The sequence below is a fragment of the Salvelinus fontinalis genome, chromosome 6 (genome assembly GCF_029448725.1).
Source record: "Salvelinus fontinalis isolate EN_2023a chromosome 6, ASM2944872v1, whole genome shotgun sequence".
NCBI lineage: Eukaryota > Metazoa > Chordata > Actinopteri > Salmoniformes > Salmonidae > Salvelinus > Salvelinus fontinalis.
In genome coordinates, this window is record NC_074670.1 from 22,196,038 (window position 1) to 22,212,581 (window position 16,544).

Here is a 16,544-nt window from a genome sequence, read left to right on the forward strand (position 1 = left end):
CTAAACTCCAATCAAACATCATTTGAAGTTCATGTGAAATTGCGGACATTTAATCAAAAACTGTTTGTCAGTAAGCTGTTATTGTTGCCAAGCCTATCTTTGCCCTTGTACTTTACTTTCTACCATATAATATGCTAATTTGACAGAATTCTCAGTTTTCCTGTCGTCGACAATAAGAGTTATTTTTAAGCAGCGTTTTGATGTTTCGTTTGCAGAGAGAGGGGAGTGAATAAATGAGTAACCTTTTGATTGCCTAGCCCACTTAATGAGGCAGGGCCTTTTGACGAGTGTGTTTTGATATACATGAGTAAACACACATTTCTCATGCTAATTTCCAGCGTTGTGTGTTGTTTCGCGTATCGCCCGCCTGCCGAGTTGAGGAATGCTAAACTGTTGACCTGGTGACTCCAGATGCCAGACAGGGCTGATCCCTGATTGGACTCCACGGTTTTCGCTCTGCCTAATTGGCCGAGACCCTGCTAGTGCTGCTGGGAAGAGAGAAATTGCAATGAAAGACTGGAATGTTGGAATGGAGGATCAGCAATTGCACAGATTCAGAATTCATTATTGGTTGATTGATGCAAAGTGAACAAAAACCACAGGATCTGAAAGAGCCATAGACATTGATGTTGCTTTCAGGTGCTGTGTCAGAGAAAAAATAGTAAATATGAGGACATTTATTCACAGTTTATTTTGTGTTGATTCTTATTTTCTCACCTATTTCCCATTGTTAGCATTTGAATGTAACTGAAAACCACTTTGTGGGTGGTTGAAGTCAGAATATGATATTTTTATGACATATTCATAAATAGAACAGACGTCTTTTTTAAATGTATTTAATTTATATTGTTTATTTATTGATTTCCTCTCAAGCCTTCGAATGACCAGTCACTATTTGTTATTGATGTGTGAGATCGGAGGGTCATAGTGAGGGCATTTATTTATTCACTGGTCAATAGTCCAAGCTGAGAAAAAGATGGGATGGGAGTTCTGGGTTGATGGGCTAGTATTGACGTTGGGGAGTGGAGTGAGGGTGTGTGCGAGTGTGTGCGTGCAAGCGTTATAGAGTTAATTGTGTGGTATAAATGAGTTGTGGGAGTTAATATACCAGGGCTGGTGTTGTGTTGAGGCTGAATGAAGACATTAACACCTCCTACTGATGGATAGCTGTTATGACTCGTCTATGGGCAGGAAAGCCTTTCTCTGTTACGGATGAGTCCAAACAATGCTATGAATCAGCCAGAGAGATGGAGAAGAAGAGAGATGGAGATACTAGATGGACAAATAGCAGGATGTAAAATGAAAACATCACAACAAAATATTGCTATTGAGACAACATAGTGGATGACTTGGAAATCCATTGGAGACACATGATATACATTGTTTGAATGATTAATGATTAGCCTACTCTAATTTAATTTCTCATGAATCTAATGGACTTATGATTCATGAATTGAATGATTGAATCATTCATAGATTTTATGCCTAATGATGAATGATTAACGGTGAATCTCCTCTCCGTCTATCAGTTGTTCCTGTACCAGTTGCTGAGAGGTCTGTCCTACATCCACCAGAGGTATATCCTGCACCGTGACCTCAAGCCTCAGAACCTGCTCATCTCTGACACTGGAGAACTCAAACTGGCCGACTTCGGTAGGTGGCTTTGCTTTGTCTGACTAGCACTCTTTTGTATTTCTGTGCTTCTCTCTGTCTCTTTCTGTTTCTGTCTTTGTCTCTATTTTGCTTTCTCTCTCTCGCTCTCTCTCTTCTCGCTCTCTTTCTTCTCGCTCTCTTCTCTCTCTCGCACTCTCTCTTTGTCTCTTCTCTTTCTTTCTTTCTTTCTCTCTCTCTGTTTTGCTTGCTCTCTCGCTCTCTCTGTCTCTCGTGTGTGTGTGTGTGTGTGTGTGTGTGTGTGTGTGTGTGTGTGTGTGTGTGTGTGTGTGTGTGTGTGTGTGTGTGTGTGTGTGTGTGTGTGTGTGTGTGTGTGTGTGTGTGTGTGTGTGTGTGTGTGTGTGTGTGTTAGACCTCTCCTGAAGCGGTAGCACCATATGGCCAGTCTCCTTTCATGGTGCCCAGCTCTGTAAATACTACCCACACGGTTTGACTGGTTTCCAGAGGGGATCGGCTCAGACTGGCACCACAGACCAGACAAAGACTGCCTCACAGGAAATCATCCCTCTATCTCTAAATCCCTCCATTCACCCCTCCATCCATCCCTCTAGCCACCCAGGCAGGAGAGACACCTTCATCAATAATGTAAACCCCCCCCCCCCCCTCATTATAGAATAGACATATTACTGGAAGGCAATTAGAAAATAATGGACAACATGCTAAATGAGAAAGAATGGAAATCCCATGGAAATACTGCTGTGGATTCACACACACATAGACACGGTCAGCCCTAGCCAAGGGGATCTCAGTGACATATATGTTCTGAAGGAGAGGACGAGGGTATTGGGGAATAGGAAGGGGGGTAGAAGGGAGAGGAGAGAAGGTAGTTGGAAATGGGGATAAGGGGGAGGAATGAGGCGCTTGGAGAGCATCAAGGAAAGGGGAGAGAGGGGAAGAAAAGGCTGACTTACTGTCAGCCTCAGTGGCATGGGTTCTGTGTCCCTGCTGGTTGATTTACTTCTGGACCTGATCCAGAATCATCCTCAGCTCTTTGTGTTTCTCTGTCCTAATGAGTAGCACAAACAAAGGCAAACAAGTGAGGGTTATGAAAAGCTTAGATGGTTAGACTGTAGGATAGAACCAACTGTAGTAGTGTGTTTGTGTGCGTGTTTTTACGATGGTGCCAAGGTGACGGTAATCACCTATCTCACATAAACACACACACACAGTGCGAATGAGAGAGACAGAATCTGGTCTATGACAGCTGCTGTTGTCATAATGGCGATGGAGTCTTGGAGCATATGGCTATATTTTTGCCTCTCAACACACACACACACACACACACACACACACACACACACACACACACACACACACACACACACACACACACACACACACACACACACACACACACACACACACACACACACACACACACACACACTGTACTTCCATACACACACCCTCACTGGGGGTTACTAGGACACTAATTCTCACAAGGGTCACGGACACACACACCTGCACGGCTTGAACTGTCGCAAGTGTGTTACGGTTCAGTGTGTGTATTGGTTTATAGCAATAGAGATTTGCGTTTTCATGCTTGACTATCATCGAAGAAGAGAGTCGTAACTAAGACATTGTTTCTTTGTGTGAGACTGAATTGCAAATGTGTGTGTGTTCATCTGTATGTGTGTGCTCTCGTACATAAGTGTGTGTGTGTGTGTGTGTCTACAATCTCTCAAAGGGGTGTCTCTCGTGTGGCGTGGATCATTCCCAGTCATTCAGATGTGGATATCTCAGTGTGTGTACTATGAGAGTCCTCCCGTCTCTCTCCTCAGAGCGATGTCTTTCCTCTCTAATCCTGCTCCAGTCAATTGGCCCGCGGCCAACTCCATCTCTGCTAATTGTATCCATTGTATGGCAGCAGAAAGGGAAAGTCGAGCTCTCCTGTCTCTCTCTCTGATTGTCTTTGTTCTCTGCCCTGCTGTGTGTAGGAGCCTCACAAAGACCATTTCCTCCACGATCACACTTTATTATGTCTGGCTGTATGGAGGCCTCACCTTGAAACAGACGCAGGCTACTGTGGGAGGGATTATAAGACTATCAACATGTTCTGTGCTGAGCTTGTAGTGAAGCAGAACAAACAAATGTCCCCTAGGTACCCTGAAAACAATGCTGCAAATTACAATCATCTTGCAAATACCTATCCAAATACATATACAGCCATTGGCTTAACAATCAACCAATAGATACAGTACATTGCAGTGATGATGTTACTTGTCCTATACTGTATCCAGAAAAATGTTAGCTTTGAAGACACTGTATAATCTCCCTCCCTCGTCTGGTAGTGTGTGTGTGTGTGTGTGTGTGTGTGTGTGTGTGTGTGTGTGTGTGTGTGTGTGTGTGTGTGTGTGTGTGTGTGTGTGTGTGTGTGTGTGTGTGTGTGTGTGTGTGTGTGTGTGTGTGTGTGTGTGTGTGTGCTGGAGGGCACTGTTTTGTTTCTTTCCTAGGGATTTGATTCGAGTCTTTCGGAGCGTTGGGATTGGTGTGTGTGCGCGAGTGTGTGTTGTAGTGATATAGTTTGAAGACAGCTGGTGAGGATAATGATCTGTGGAGAGTGCAGCAATGTGACAATGGAGATGCATGAATCTGGTTGGAATGTCAAAGGAATCCGCTTGGAGCACCAGGACTTTCCTGTGTGCTGTTAGCTACACCCAGACGCACAGTCCCTACAGGGAGTGGAGTGTGTGTGTGTGTGTGTGTGTGTGTGTGTGTGTGTGTGTGTGTGTGTGTGTGTGTGTGTGTGTGTGTGTGTGTGTGTGTGTGTGTGTGTGTGTGTGTGTGTGTGTGTGTCTGTGTGTCTGTGTGTCTGTGTGTCTGTCTGTACAGTCATGGCCAAAAGTTTTGAGAATGACACAAATATGAATTTTCACAAAGTCTGCTGCCTCAGTTTGTATGATGGCAATTTGCATATACCCCAGAATGTTATGAAGAGTGATCAGATGAATTGCCATTAATTGCAAAGTCCCTCTTTGCCACGCAAATGAACTGAATCCCCCAAAAACATGTCCACTGCATTTCAGCCCTGCCACAACAGGACCAGCTGACATCATGTCAGTGATTCTCTCGTTAACACAGGTGTGAGTGTTGGCCAGGAAACTCCCCAGACCTTAATCCCATTGAGAACTTGTGGTCAATCCTCAAGAGGCGGGTGGACAAACAAAAACCTACAAATTCTTACAAACTCCAAGCATTGATTATGCAAGAATGGGCTGCCATCAGTCAGGATGTGGCCCAGAAGTTAATTGACAGCATACCAGGGCGGATTGCAGAGGTCTTGAAAAATAAGTGTCAACTCTAAAAATGTTGACTCTGCATCAACTTCATGTAATTGTCAATAAAAGTCTTTGACACTTATGAAATGCTTGTAATTATACTTCAGTATTCCATAATAACATCTGACAAAAATATCTAAAGACACTGAAGCAGCAAACTTTGCGAAAATATACATTTGTCTCATTCTCAAAACTTTTGGCCACGACTGTACAGTTGAAGTCAGAAGTTTACATACACAGTCAAATCAATTGAAACTCAGTTATTCACAATTCCTGACATTTAATCCTAGTAAATATTCTCTGTTTTAGGTCAGTTAGGATCACCACTTTATTTTAAGAATGTGAAATGTCAGAATAATAGTAGAGAGAATTATTTATTTCAGCTTTTTTTTTCTTCAATCACATTCCCAGTGGGTCAGAAGTTTACATACACTCAATTAGTATTTGGTAGCATTGCCTTCAAATTGTTTAACTTGTGTCAAACATTTCGGGTAGCCTTCCACAAGCTTCCCACAATAAGTTGGGTGAATTTTGGCCCATTCCTCCTGACAGAGCTGGTGTAACTGAGTCAGGTTTGTAGGTCTCCTTGCTCGTACACGCTTTTTCAGTTCTGCCCACACATTTTCTATAGGATTGAGGTCAGGGCTTTGTGATGGCCACTCCAATACCTTGACTTTGTTGTCCTTAAGCCATTTTGCCACAACTTTGGAAGTATGCTTGGGGTCATTGTCCATTTGAAAGATTGCGATCAAGCTTTAACTTCCTGACTGATGTCTTGAGATGTTGCTTCAATAAATCCACATAATTTTCCTACCACATGATGCCATCTATTTTGTGATGTGCACTAATCCCTCCTGCAGCACAGCACCCCCACACAACATGATGCTTCCACCCCTGTGCTTCCTGGTTGGGATGGTGATTTTTGGCTTGCAAGCCACCCCCTTTTTCCTCCAAACATAACGATGGTCATTATGGCCAAACAGTTCTATTTTTGTTTCATCAGACCAGAGGACATGTCTCCAAAAAGTACGATCCTTGTCACCATGTGCAGTTGAAAACCTTAGTCTGTCTTTTTTTATGGCGGTTTTGGAGCAGTGGCTTCTTCCTTGCTGAGTGGCCTTTCAGGTTATGTCGATTTAGGACTCGTTTTACTGTGGATATAGATACTTTTGTACCTGTTTGCTCCAGCATCTTCACAGGGTCCTTTGCTGTTGTTCTGGGATTGATTTGTACTTTTCGCACCAAAGTACGTTCATCTCTAGGAGACAGAAGGTGTCTCCTTCCTGAGCGGTATGACGGCTGGTGGTCCCATGGTGTTTATACTTGCGTACTATTGTTTGTACAGATGAACGTGGTACGTTCAGGTGTTTGGAAACTGCTCCCAAGGATGAACCAGACTTGTGGAGGTCTACAATTTTTTTCTGAGGTCTTGGCTGATATCTTTAGATTTTCCCATGATGTCAAGCAAAGAGGCGCTGAGTTTGAAGGTAGGCCTTGAAATACATCCACAGGTACACCTCCAATTGACTCAAATTATGTCAAATAGCCTATCAGAAACTTCTAAAGCCATGCCATCATTTTCTGTAATTTTCCAAGCTTTTTAAAGGCACAGTCAACTTGGTGTATGTAAACTTCTGACCCACTGGAATTGTGATACAGTGAGTTATAAGTGAAATAATCTGTCTGTCAACAATTGTTGGAAAAATGTCATGCACAAAGTAGATGTCTTAACCGACTTGCCAAAACTATGCTTTGTTAACAAGAAATGTGTTGAGTGGTTGAAAAACGAGTTTTAATGACTCCAACCTAAGTGTATGTAAACTTCCGACTTCAACTGTATGCAGGGAATGACCTGACGGGATTGTGTGCTGTTTTCTGCCTCATTAGGGATCACTTAGTGTGGTGAAATGGGCTGTGATAGACAGACGGAGATGCAGGCTGTGATAGACAGACAGAGAGACAGGCTGTGATAGACAGACAGAGAGACATGCTGTGATAGACAGACAGAGAGACATGATGTGATAGACAGACAGAGAGACATGCTGTGATAGACAGACAGAGAGACATGCTGTGATAGACAGACAGAGATGCAGGCTGTGATAGACAGACAGAGAGACATGCTGTGATAGACAGACAGAGATGCAGGCTGTGATAGACAGATGGAGATGCAGGCTGTGATAGACAGACAGAGAGACATGCTGTGATAGACAGACAGAGATGCAGGCTGTGATAGACAGACAGAGATGCAGGCTGTGAAAGACAGACGGAGATGCAGGCTGTGATAGACAGACGGAGATACAGGCTGTGAAAGACAGACAGAGAGACAGGCTGTGATAGACAGACAGAGAGACAGGCTGTGATAGACAGACAGAGATGCAGGCTGTGATAGACAGACAGAGATGCAGGCTGTGATAGACAGACGGAGATGCAGGCTGTGATAGACAGACGGAGATACAGGCTGTGAAAGACAGACAGAGAGACAGGCTGTGATAGACAGACAGAGAGACAGGCTGTGATAGACAGACAGAGATGCAGGCTGTGATAGACAGACAGAGATGCAGGCTGTGATAGACAGACAGAGAGACAGGCTGTGATAGACAGACAGAGATGCAGGCTGTGATAGACAGACAGAGATGCAGGCTGTGAAAGACAGAGATAGAGACATGCTGTGAAAGACATACAGAGAGACATGCTGTGAAAGACAGAGATAGAGACATGCTGTGATAGACAGAGATAGAGACATGCTGTGATAGACAGACAGAGAGACATGCTGTGATAGACAGACGGAGAGACATGCTGTGTAGACATACAGAGAGACATGCTGTAATATACAGACAGAGAGACATGCTGTGATAGACAGACAGAGAGACATGCTGTGATAGACAGACAGAGAGACATGCTGTGATAGACAGACAGAGAGTCAGGCTGTGAAAGACAGAGACTGAGACATGCTATGAAAGACAGACAGAGAGTCAGGCTGTGAAAGACAGACAGAGAGTCAGGCTGTGAAAGACAGAGACTGAGACATGCTATGAAAGACAGACAGAGAGACAGGATGTGATAGACATACAGAGAGACATGCTGTGAAAGACAGAGACTGAGACATGCTATGAAAGACAGACAGAGAGACAGGCTGTGAAAGACAGAGACTGAGACATGCTATGAAAGACAGACAGGGAGACATGCTGTGAAAGACAGACAGAGAGACAGGCTGTGATAGACATACAGAGAGACATGCTGTGATAGACATACAGAGAGACATGTTGTGAAAGACATACAGAGAGACATACTGTGATGAACAGACAGAGAGACATGATGTGAAAGACAGAGAGAGAGACATGATGTGATAGACATACAGAGAGACATGCTGTGATAGACAGACAGGGAGGCATGCTGTGAAAGACAGAGAGAGCGACAGGATGTGATAGACAGGGAGACAAGCTGTGATAGACTGACAGAGAGGCAGGTGGCAGGTGATCCACCACATACCTTTAGGTATTACTACTGTATATGAGAGGAGAAGTGGGGAGAATCACAGGAAGTTGGAAAGCCCATGTCTGGATGGATGAATTCATTCAGCATGTGAGCCAACTGTCTCTCGGGGGATTTTCTTAGCAGAGGAAATAAAACATTTTTCTGATCCTAAATACTAGTTTTGCTTGTTTGAGTGTTTATGTGTGCGTACATGTGTGTGTGTGTGTGTGTGTGTGTGTTTGTGTGTGTGTGTGTGTGTGTGTGTGTGTGTGTGTGTGTGTGTGTGTGTGTGTGTGTGTGTGTGTGTGTGTGTTTGATAAGCAAAGGGGAATCTAAAGGTTAATGTCCTGATCCCAGATCATGAAGAAGCAATAGCAGTATGCATGCCGTGCCATGTTGACACACACACACCAGCACGCACACACACGTCACACATTTCCCAGATTCTATCAGACCAGACATAAATGATCTGCCAAGCGCACACAATCCGTTATTGCCACCAGAAACCTGTGCAAGTATGCTAAATTATTTCCAAAGCATTATAGCATATTTTAAAGCCATTTTATACCTAGTTTGGTTATATATTTATTTGAGATGTGAGCAGGCGTTATTATTACATATCACACAATCAGACATTCATCATCATATATTAGACTGGGATGATGCAGGAGAGGAGTGACACATTATTTAATTGACCCTGTTTTCTATTCTGGCTACACATTTCATGACGGAAACAAGTTGTGTATTTGCAGCATCTGCAAGATTGTTTTTCAGTGTTTTTTGTAATGATACATTTTTTAAATCATAATTTGTTTGGTATATCTTGTTTTTTTCTCCCCGTGGATTTATGGTAGCTTTAGACACAGCAGCCGAGGAGGTGGGGAGGAGGTGGGGAGGAGGAGGAGGAAGATGAGGAGGAGGCTACACAGAGATATCTGAAAGTCATTTGACTTCAGAGTGAACTTCAAAAGAAGGCTTGTGTTGTTTGTCCCAGGGGGGATATGGAGTCCATTTCAGTCTCCTCTCTGGCTGTATTCCTCTTCAACCTCCTCTTCTCTTCCTCCTCCTCTCCTGCCCTTTGTTCTCTGACCCCTGGTGTTGCCATGGGGACACAGTGTGATGTATAATTCACTACTGAACTTTACACCCAGGGCTACCTGTATGAATGTATGTGTGTATATGTATGTGTATGTGTGTGTATGTGTGCTTTCCTACATATACGTGCGTGGGTGTGTGACCTTCATACCGGGACGACCTGGAATGGAAGGCCAGCCAGGAGCCACACCGGTTGTATAGTGTGAAACTGTGGTCTGAATGCCAGGAGTGTCAGTGTTTGAAGTTATGAAGGTGGTTGTATGCGTTGGTGCACGTGTGTGAAGCCTGGGGGTCAGGCCTTTTGAAATGGAGCCTCTCGCTGCAGTAGGTCTCTCAGGTGTTCTCTGATGTAGAATGTCAGGGCCACCGAGCAGTCACCATTTTATAGAAAGAGCAATGTATCCATCCGCCTGTTTCGTGCTGTTACCGTGGTGACTACACTGGAGGAGGAGAGGAGAGGGAATTCAATCATCTCGGTCCTAGAGTGCAAGTACAGTACACACTCCCACCATTTCCAATCACTCTCTCTCTTTCTCCCTCCATCCCTCTCCTCCCACTACCTTCCCTCCCTCCCTTTCTCCCTCCATCCCTCTCCTCCATCTACCTTCCCTCCCTTCCTTTCTCCCTCCATCCCACTCCTTCATCTACCTTCCCTCCCTCCCTTTCTCCCTCCATCCCTCTCCTCAACCTTCCCTCCCTGTCTTTCTCCCTCCATCCCTCTCCTCTACCTTCCTTCCCACCCTCCCTTTCTCCCTCCATCCCTCTCCTCCCTCAACCTTCCCTCCCTTTCTTTCTCCATCCCTCTCCTCAACCTTCCCTCCCTGTGTTTCTCCCTCCATTCATCTCCTCCCTCTACCTTCCCTCCCTTTCTCCCTCCATTCCTCTCCTCCCACTAGCTTATCTCCCTCCCTTTCTCCCTCCATCCCTCTCCTTCCTATACCTTCCCCCCCTGCCTTTCTCCCTCCATCCCTCTCCTCAACCTTCCCTCCCTCCCTTTCTCCCTCCATCCTTCTCCTTCCTCTACCTTCCCTCCCTTTCTTTCTCCATCCCTCTCCTCAACCTTCCCTCCCTGTCTTTCTCCCTCATCCCTCTCCTTCCTCAACCTTCCCTCCCTGTCTTTCTCCCTCATCCCTCTCCTTCCTCTACCTTCCCTCCCTGTCTTTCTCCCTCCATCCCTCTCCTCAACCTTCCCTCCCTCCCTTTCTCCCTCCATCCCTCTCCTCAACCTTCCCTCCCTCCCTTTCTCCCTCCATCCTTCTCCTTCCTCTACCTTCCCTCCCTTTCTTTCTCCATCCCTCTCCTCAACCTTCCCTCCCTGTCTTTCTCCCTCATCCCTCTCCTTCCTCAACCTTCCCTCCCTACCTTTCTCCCTCCATCCCTCTCCTTCCTCTACCTTCCCTCCCTGCCTTTCTCCCTCCATCCCTCTACCTTCCCTCCCTGCCTTTCTCTCTCCATCTCTCTATCATTCAGATGAACCTACAGCCAGACAACCCATATACTGTAACTACCCCATCAGTCTATTATTCTGGTCTTTTTATGATGATTAGATCTCTTCTCCCTGCTCCTGCCCTGCGTTAACCTCCCAGTCCCCCCTACACACACACACACACACCTCACAGCACCCGCAGTGTAAATTATAGGCTCTCAGTGTGTCTGGGATATTGGTCTCTCCTCTCTGTGACACAGCCTATTGTTTACAGGTCAGATTAGTCTGTAAATTACAGTGTTAGGCTGTGAGAAAGCCTGGCTCAACCTCCCTCTGGGTCTATTCTGGCATAGGGACATGTTAACTACCCCCTGCCCTGCATCACCCTGCACACACACACACACACACACACACACACAAACACACACACACACACACACACACACACACACACACACACACACACACACACACACACACACACACAAACACACACACACACGGGGCTGGCACCAGGGGCAGAAAGTCTTGGCTGTTTAAGCTAAATGCTTTAATGAACCAGTCTCACCACCTGGGAGGACAGCTAGCTAAATGCCACCAGACTCATTAAAACTAGCTGGCTCTGCAGTGCCAGCACACACACACACACACACACACACACACACACACACACACACACACACACACACACACACACACACACACACACACACACACACACACACACACACACACACACACACACACACACACACACACACACATAATACTGTACCGTCAGCTTAGGGAGCAGTGCCCTTGATGTTAGATGTAGTGTATAGAGATGGTCTGTTGTAGCTTTGAGTCTGATTGGTATTCTGATAGCACTGGTCCTGTTGGTACCCAGGGTCCATGTCAAAGAGCACCTCAGGCAAGACCTGCTCTGCTTTGCACCAGTCAGCTTTTCTCTCATCTTATGGAACCTCAGTGGAGGGCATTCAATGATAAAGTTAATAAATACAGTGTGTTTCTGCTCCCACTATTTGTTCCTTACAGTGTGTGTGTGTTCTTTCCTGCAGGTCTGGCACGGGCTAAGTCAGTCCCCAGCCACACCTACTCCAATGAGGTGGTGACCCTGTGGTACCGCCCCCCTGATGTCCTCCTGGGATCCACAGACTACTCCACCTGCCTGGACATGTGGTAGGTAGTACCACTGACCTTTAACCCCTGACCCCCTACCTCTTGCCACATCCCTCTCCACAACAGGGAGAATACTTCCTCCTCTAGATCAGATGAGGTGTGAACCCCACAGAGAGTCACAGACAGCTGTGTGAATGTGTTCCATAAGGAGGTGAGGGAGAGACCTGGCCATGTCTCTATCTGGGGTTGAGGAGAAGCTGAGAGACCTGGCCTGGCTGAGACTGAGGCTCAGTATGGACAGAAAGGAACATTTACTGATGACATGGGCAGACAGAGGCCTTCCTATGGCGACAGACAGACAGACAGCTTTAGTCAGGATATGGACAGGGGTCTTCCAGAGCTGCCGTCCAGGCTGTGAAATGATCCGTGACCACATCAATCTGGACAGGCAGTCCTCGAGGACGCCCCTTTCCAAGGACCCCAGCTGCATCCCACCGCGGGTAATTAAAGCATAGCGGGGGAGAGGGAGAGGCAGCGGGTTAGGTGGGCAGTAGAGCAGGTGGGCAAATCCTTAGGGCACTTTTCCACTCCACCGAGACGGGAGCCACTCAACATAGAAAGACCTATACCGTCACTTAGAAAGCAGTGTTCCATGAACAAGCAACGCTCACATCGACCGCAGTGTGCTCAGTGCTGGGTCACTGGTTTGGGTAACAGTCTGTCCCATATCCGTCAAACCACTGACAGGTTAAAGGATCAGATCTGGAAGACAGGAGGAAGGGGAAGAAAAGGGTGGAACAAAACAGGGATTCTTCCTCTAGTCTATTTTTATGGCTGTTATCGCCTCAGTGAGCCTGCCGTTTCACCAGGCACCTGTCAGTCAAGCTGACACTGTGGACACAGACAGACAGCCCAGCTAGACAGACAGAGAGAGGTGTGACAAGGAGAGTGGAGGATGTGGTTGAAACCCAGTTGTTTTCACACTGTTAGTAGCAGGTTTGATCCCTCTCCCTGCCAAGCCAAACCTCTGTGTCTGATTAAACACCAGTCTCTATATAAAGATCTAAGAAAAATCTGAACAGTTTGCTGATGAAAATGTAGTGTTCAACCCAGCACCTACTTCAATCCATTGGACTTCTCGAAATGTATAGGGCTCTTCCTGGTCTATACGTATAGATTACCTTTTCAAAAATGAGTGTTTAAGTCTAAGAAAGTGATGCTGGTGGGTTTCCTTTCTTTTTTCCTTTCTCTTTCTTTCTTTCTTTTTTCTTTCTTTCTGTTTACCCCACTTTCTTTTTCTGCATTAGCTGTTTGGCTGCTCAGGACCGCTCAACCTCAGGACCGCTCAGCCGGGTCATGTAGAGATGGAGGGAAAGAGAGAGGGAGCGGTGTGCACTGGGCCAGAAAGTGAATCTGTCAGGAAACAATAGCTCTCTGACAAATGGGCTCTGACACCTGTTTAAACACACACACACACACCACTCTCCAGAACTGGCCACCTCTCTCTTTCTCCATCCCTCTCTCCTTCTCTCTCCACTGGGCATCCCATTATCCAACCATCACCACCTCAGATCGTTGGATAATGGGATGGCCAGTGGAGAGAGAAGAGTTCGTTTTCTGAACAAACACTTTACTGGAGCTAAATCCTCTAGGAAATCAAGACATCAACCATAGATTTAGATGGAAATTAAGATATTCCCCAAGAGTGAACCATTTGCCTTTCAAAATATACTGTGCACTTTTACAAAGCCATTTGAGTACACTATAGATGAAATAATGATGAATTGTAGTTGTGGAGGCTAGTATTCTTCAGAGAGGGGTTCAAATGTATACTGCTGATGGCTCTGGAGCTCTCCAACTCTGTTGAGGCTGTCTGTGAGTCTCTAATGGGGATGCTGTCTGTGTGTCTCTAATGGGGATGCTGTCTGTGTGTCTCTAATGGGGATGCTGTCTGTGTGTCTCTAATGGGGATGCTGCCTGTGTGTTTCTAATGGGGATGCTGTCTGTGTGTCTCTAATGGGGATGATGTCTGTGTGTCTCTAATGGGGATGCTGTATGTGTGTCTCTAATGGGGATGCTGTCTGTGTGTCTCTAATGGGGATGCTGTCTGTGTGTCTCTAATGGGGATGCTGTCTGTGTGTCTCTAATAGGGATGCTGTCTGTGTGTCTCTAATGGGGATGCTGTCTGTCTGTCTCTAATGGGGATGCTGTCTGTCTCTAATGGGGATGCTGTCTGTGTGTCTCTAATGGGGATGCTGTCTGTGTCTCCCCAGGGGTGTGGGCTGCATCTTCATCGAGATGATCCAAGGAGTGGCAGCTTTCCCTGGGATGAAGGATATCCAGGATCAGCTGGAGAGGATATTCCTGGTGAGTCAGCTGTGTGTTTGTGTGCGTGTGTACGTACGTGCACAATATGTCTATGCTGTCTCTGATACACAACATCTCCATCTCCTCTCAGTTGTGAACCAATAGGAAACAGTCCCACTTTGAGCACTTTTTAGTTAATTCATTAGAATTATTTATTTAACCTTTATTTAACTAGGCAAGTCAGTTAAGAACAAATTCGTATTTACAATGACGGCCTACCAAAAGGCAAAAATCCTCTGCAGGGACGGGGGCTGGGATTGAAAAAAAATATATAGTCTAAAACACACATCACGACAAGAGAGACACCACAACACAACATAGAGAGACCAAAGACAACAACACATCATGGCAGCAACACATGACAACAACACGGTAGCAACACAACATGGCAGCAGCACAACATGGTGGCAGCACAAAACATGGTACAAACATTATTGGGCACAGACAACAGCACAAAGGGAAGAAGGTAGAGACAACAATACATCACGCAAAGCAGCCACAACTGTCAGTAAGAGTCCATGATTGAGTCTTTGAATGAAGAGATTGAGGTAAAACTGTCCAGTTTGAGCGAACTGAAAAGAGGAGCGACCCAGGGATGTGTGTGCTTTGGGGACCTTGTTAACAGAATGTGACTGGCAGAACGGGTTTTGTATGTGGAGGATGAGGGCTGCAGTAGATATCTCAGATAGGGGGGAGTGAGGCCGAAGAGGGTTTTATAAATAAGCATCAACCAGTCGGTCTTGCAACGGGTATACAGAGATGACCAGTTTACAGAGGAGTATAGAGTGCAGTGATGTCTCCTATAAAGAGCATTGGTGGCAAATCTAATGGCCGAATGGTAAAGAACATCTAGCTGCTCGAGAGCACTCTTACCTGCCGATCTATAAATTATGTCTCTATAATCTAGCATGGGTAGGATGGTCATCTGAAACAGGGTTGGTTTGGCAGCTGGGGTGAAAGAGGAGTGATTACGATAGAGGAAACCATGTCTAGATTTAACCATAGCCTGCAGCTTGGATATGTGCTGAGAGAAGGACAGTGTACCATCAAGCAATACTCCCAAGTACTTGCTATGAGGTGACTACCTCAAGCTCTAAACCCTCAGAGGTAGTAATCACATTGGTGGGGAGAGGGGCATTCTTCTTACCAAACCACAAGACCTTTGTTTTGCAGGTGTTCAGAACAAGTTTAAGAGCAGAGAAAGCTTGTTGGACACTAAGAAAGATTTGTTGTAGAACGTTTAACACAAAATCCAGGGAAGGACCTTCTGAGTATAAGACTGTATCATCTGCATATAAATGGATGAGAGAGCTTCCTACTGTCTGAGCTATGTTGTTGATGTAAATTGAGAAGAGTGTGGGGCCTAGGATCGACTCTTGGGGTACTCCCTTGGTGACAGGCAGTGGCTGAGACAGCAGATGTTCTGACTTTATACATTACTCTCTTTAAGAGAGGTAGTTAGCAAACCAGGCTAAAGACCCCTCAACACTGCTTTTTAGGGATAGGGGGAGGCATTTTCAATTTGGATGAATAGCGTGCCCAAATTGAACTGCCTCCTACTCTGTCCCAGATGCTAATATATGCATATTATTATTACTATTGGATAAAAAACACTCTGAAGTTTCTAAAACTGTTTGAATTATGTCTGTGAGTATAACAGAACTCATATGGCAGGCAAACTTCCAAACAGGAAGTGGAAATTCTGAGGCTGGTCGATATTCAACTCATCGCCTGTTCAAATCCCAGTAAGATATGGATCTCTTTGCACTTCATACGCCTTCCACTAGATGTCAACAGTTTGTAGAACGTTGAATGAAGCTTATACTGTGGTCTGGGGCTGGATGAGAGGGGAATGAGTCAGTGGTCTGGCAGATTGCCAGTTCCTGGTCACACGCATTCCACATGATATTGCCTTTCGTTCAATTACTTCTACAGACACGAAGGAATGCTCCGGTTGGAACGTTATTGGATATATATGATAACAACATCCTGAAGATTGATTTTCTACTTAGTTTGACCAGTTTATTCGACCTGTAATATAACATTTTGAAGTTTTCGTCCGACGTTATGCGGGACTTGCACGAGCGTTTGGATATGTGTACTAAACGCGCTAG

The 16,544-nt window shown here is 45.5% G+C and overlaps 1 protein-coding gene across 2 annotated transcripts in view; it reads left to right on the forward strand.

Moving 5' to 3' along the window:
• LOC129857340 (cyclin-dependent kinase 14) overlaps positions 1-16,544 on the forward strand; it is a 227,456-nt gene that overhangs the window by 91,739 nt on the left and 119,173 nt on the right. For both annotated transcript variants that reach the window (XM_055925489.1, XM_055925490.1), the window contains 3 exons: positions 1,530-1,653; positions 12,003-12,123; positions 14,337-14,430. In XM_055925489.1, coding sequence (XP_055781464.1) covers positions 1,530-1,653; positions 12,003-12,123; positions 14,337-14,430 — 339 coding nt within the window. The remainder of the gene's footprint in view (positions 1-1,529; positions 1,654-12,002; positions 12,124-14,336; positions 14,431-16,544) is intronic.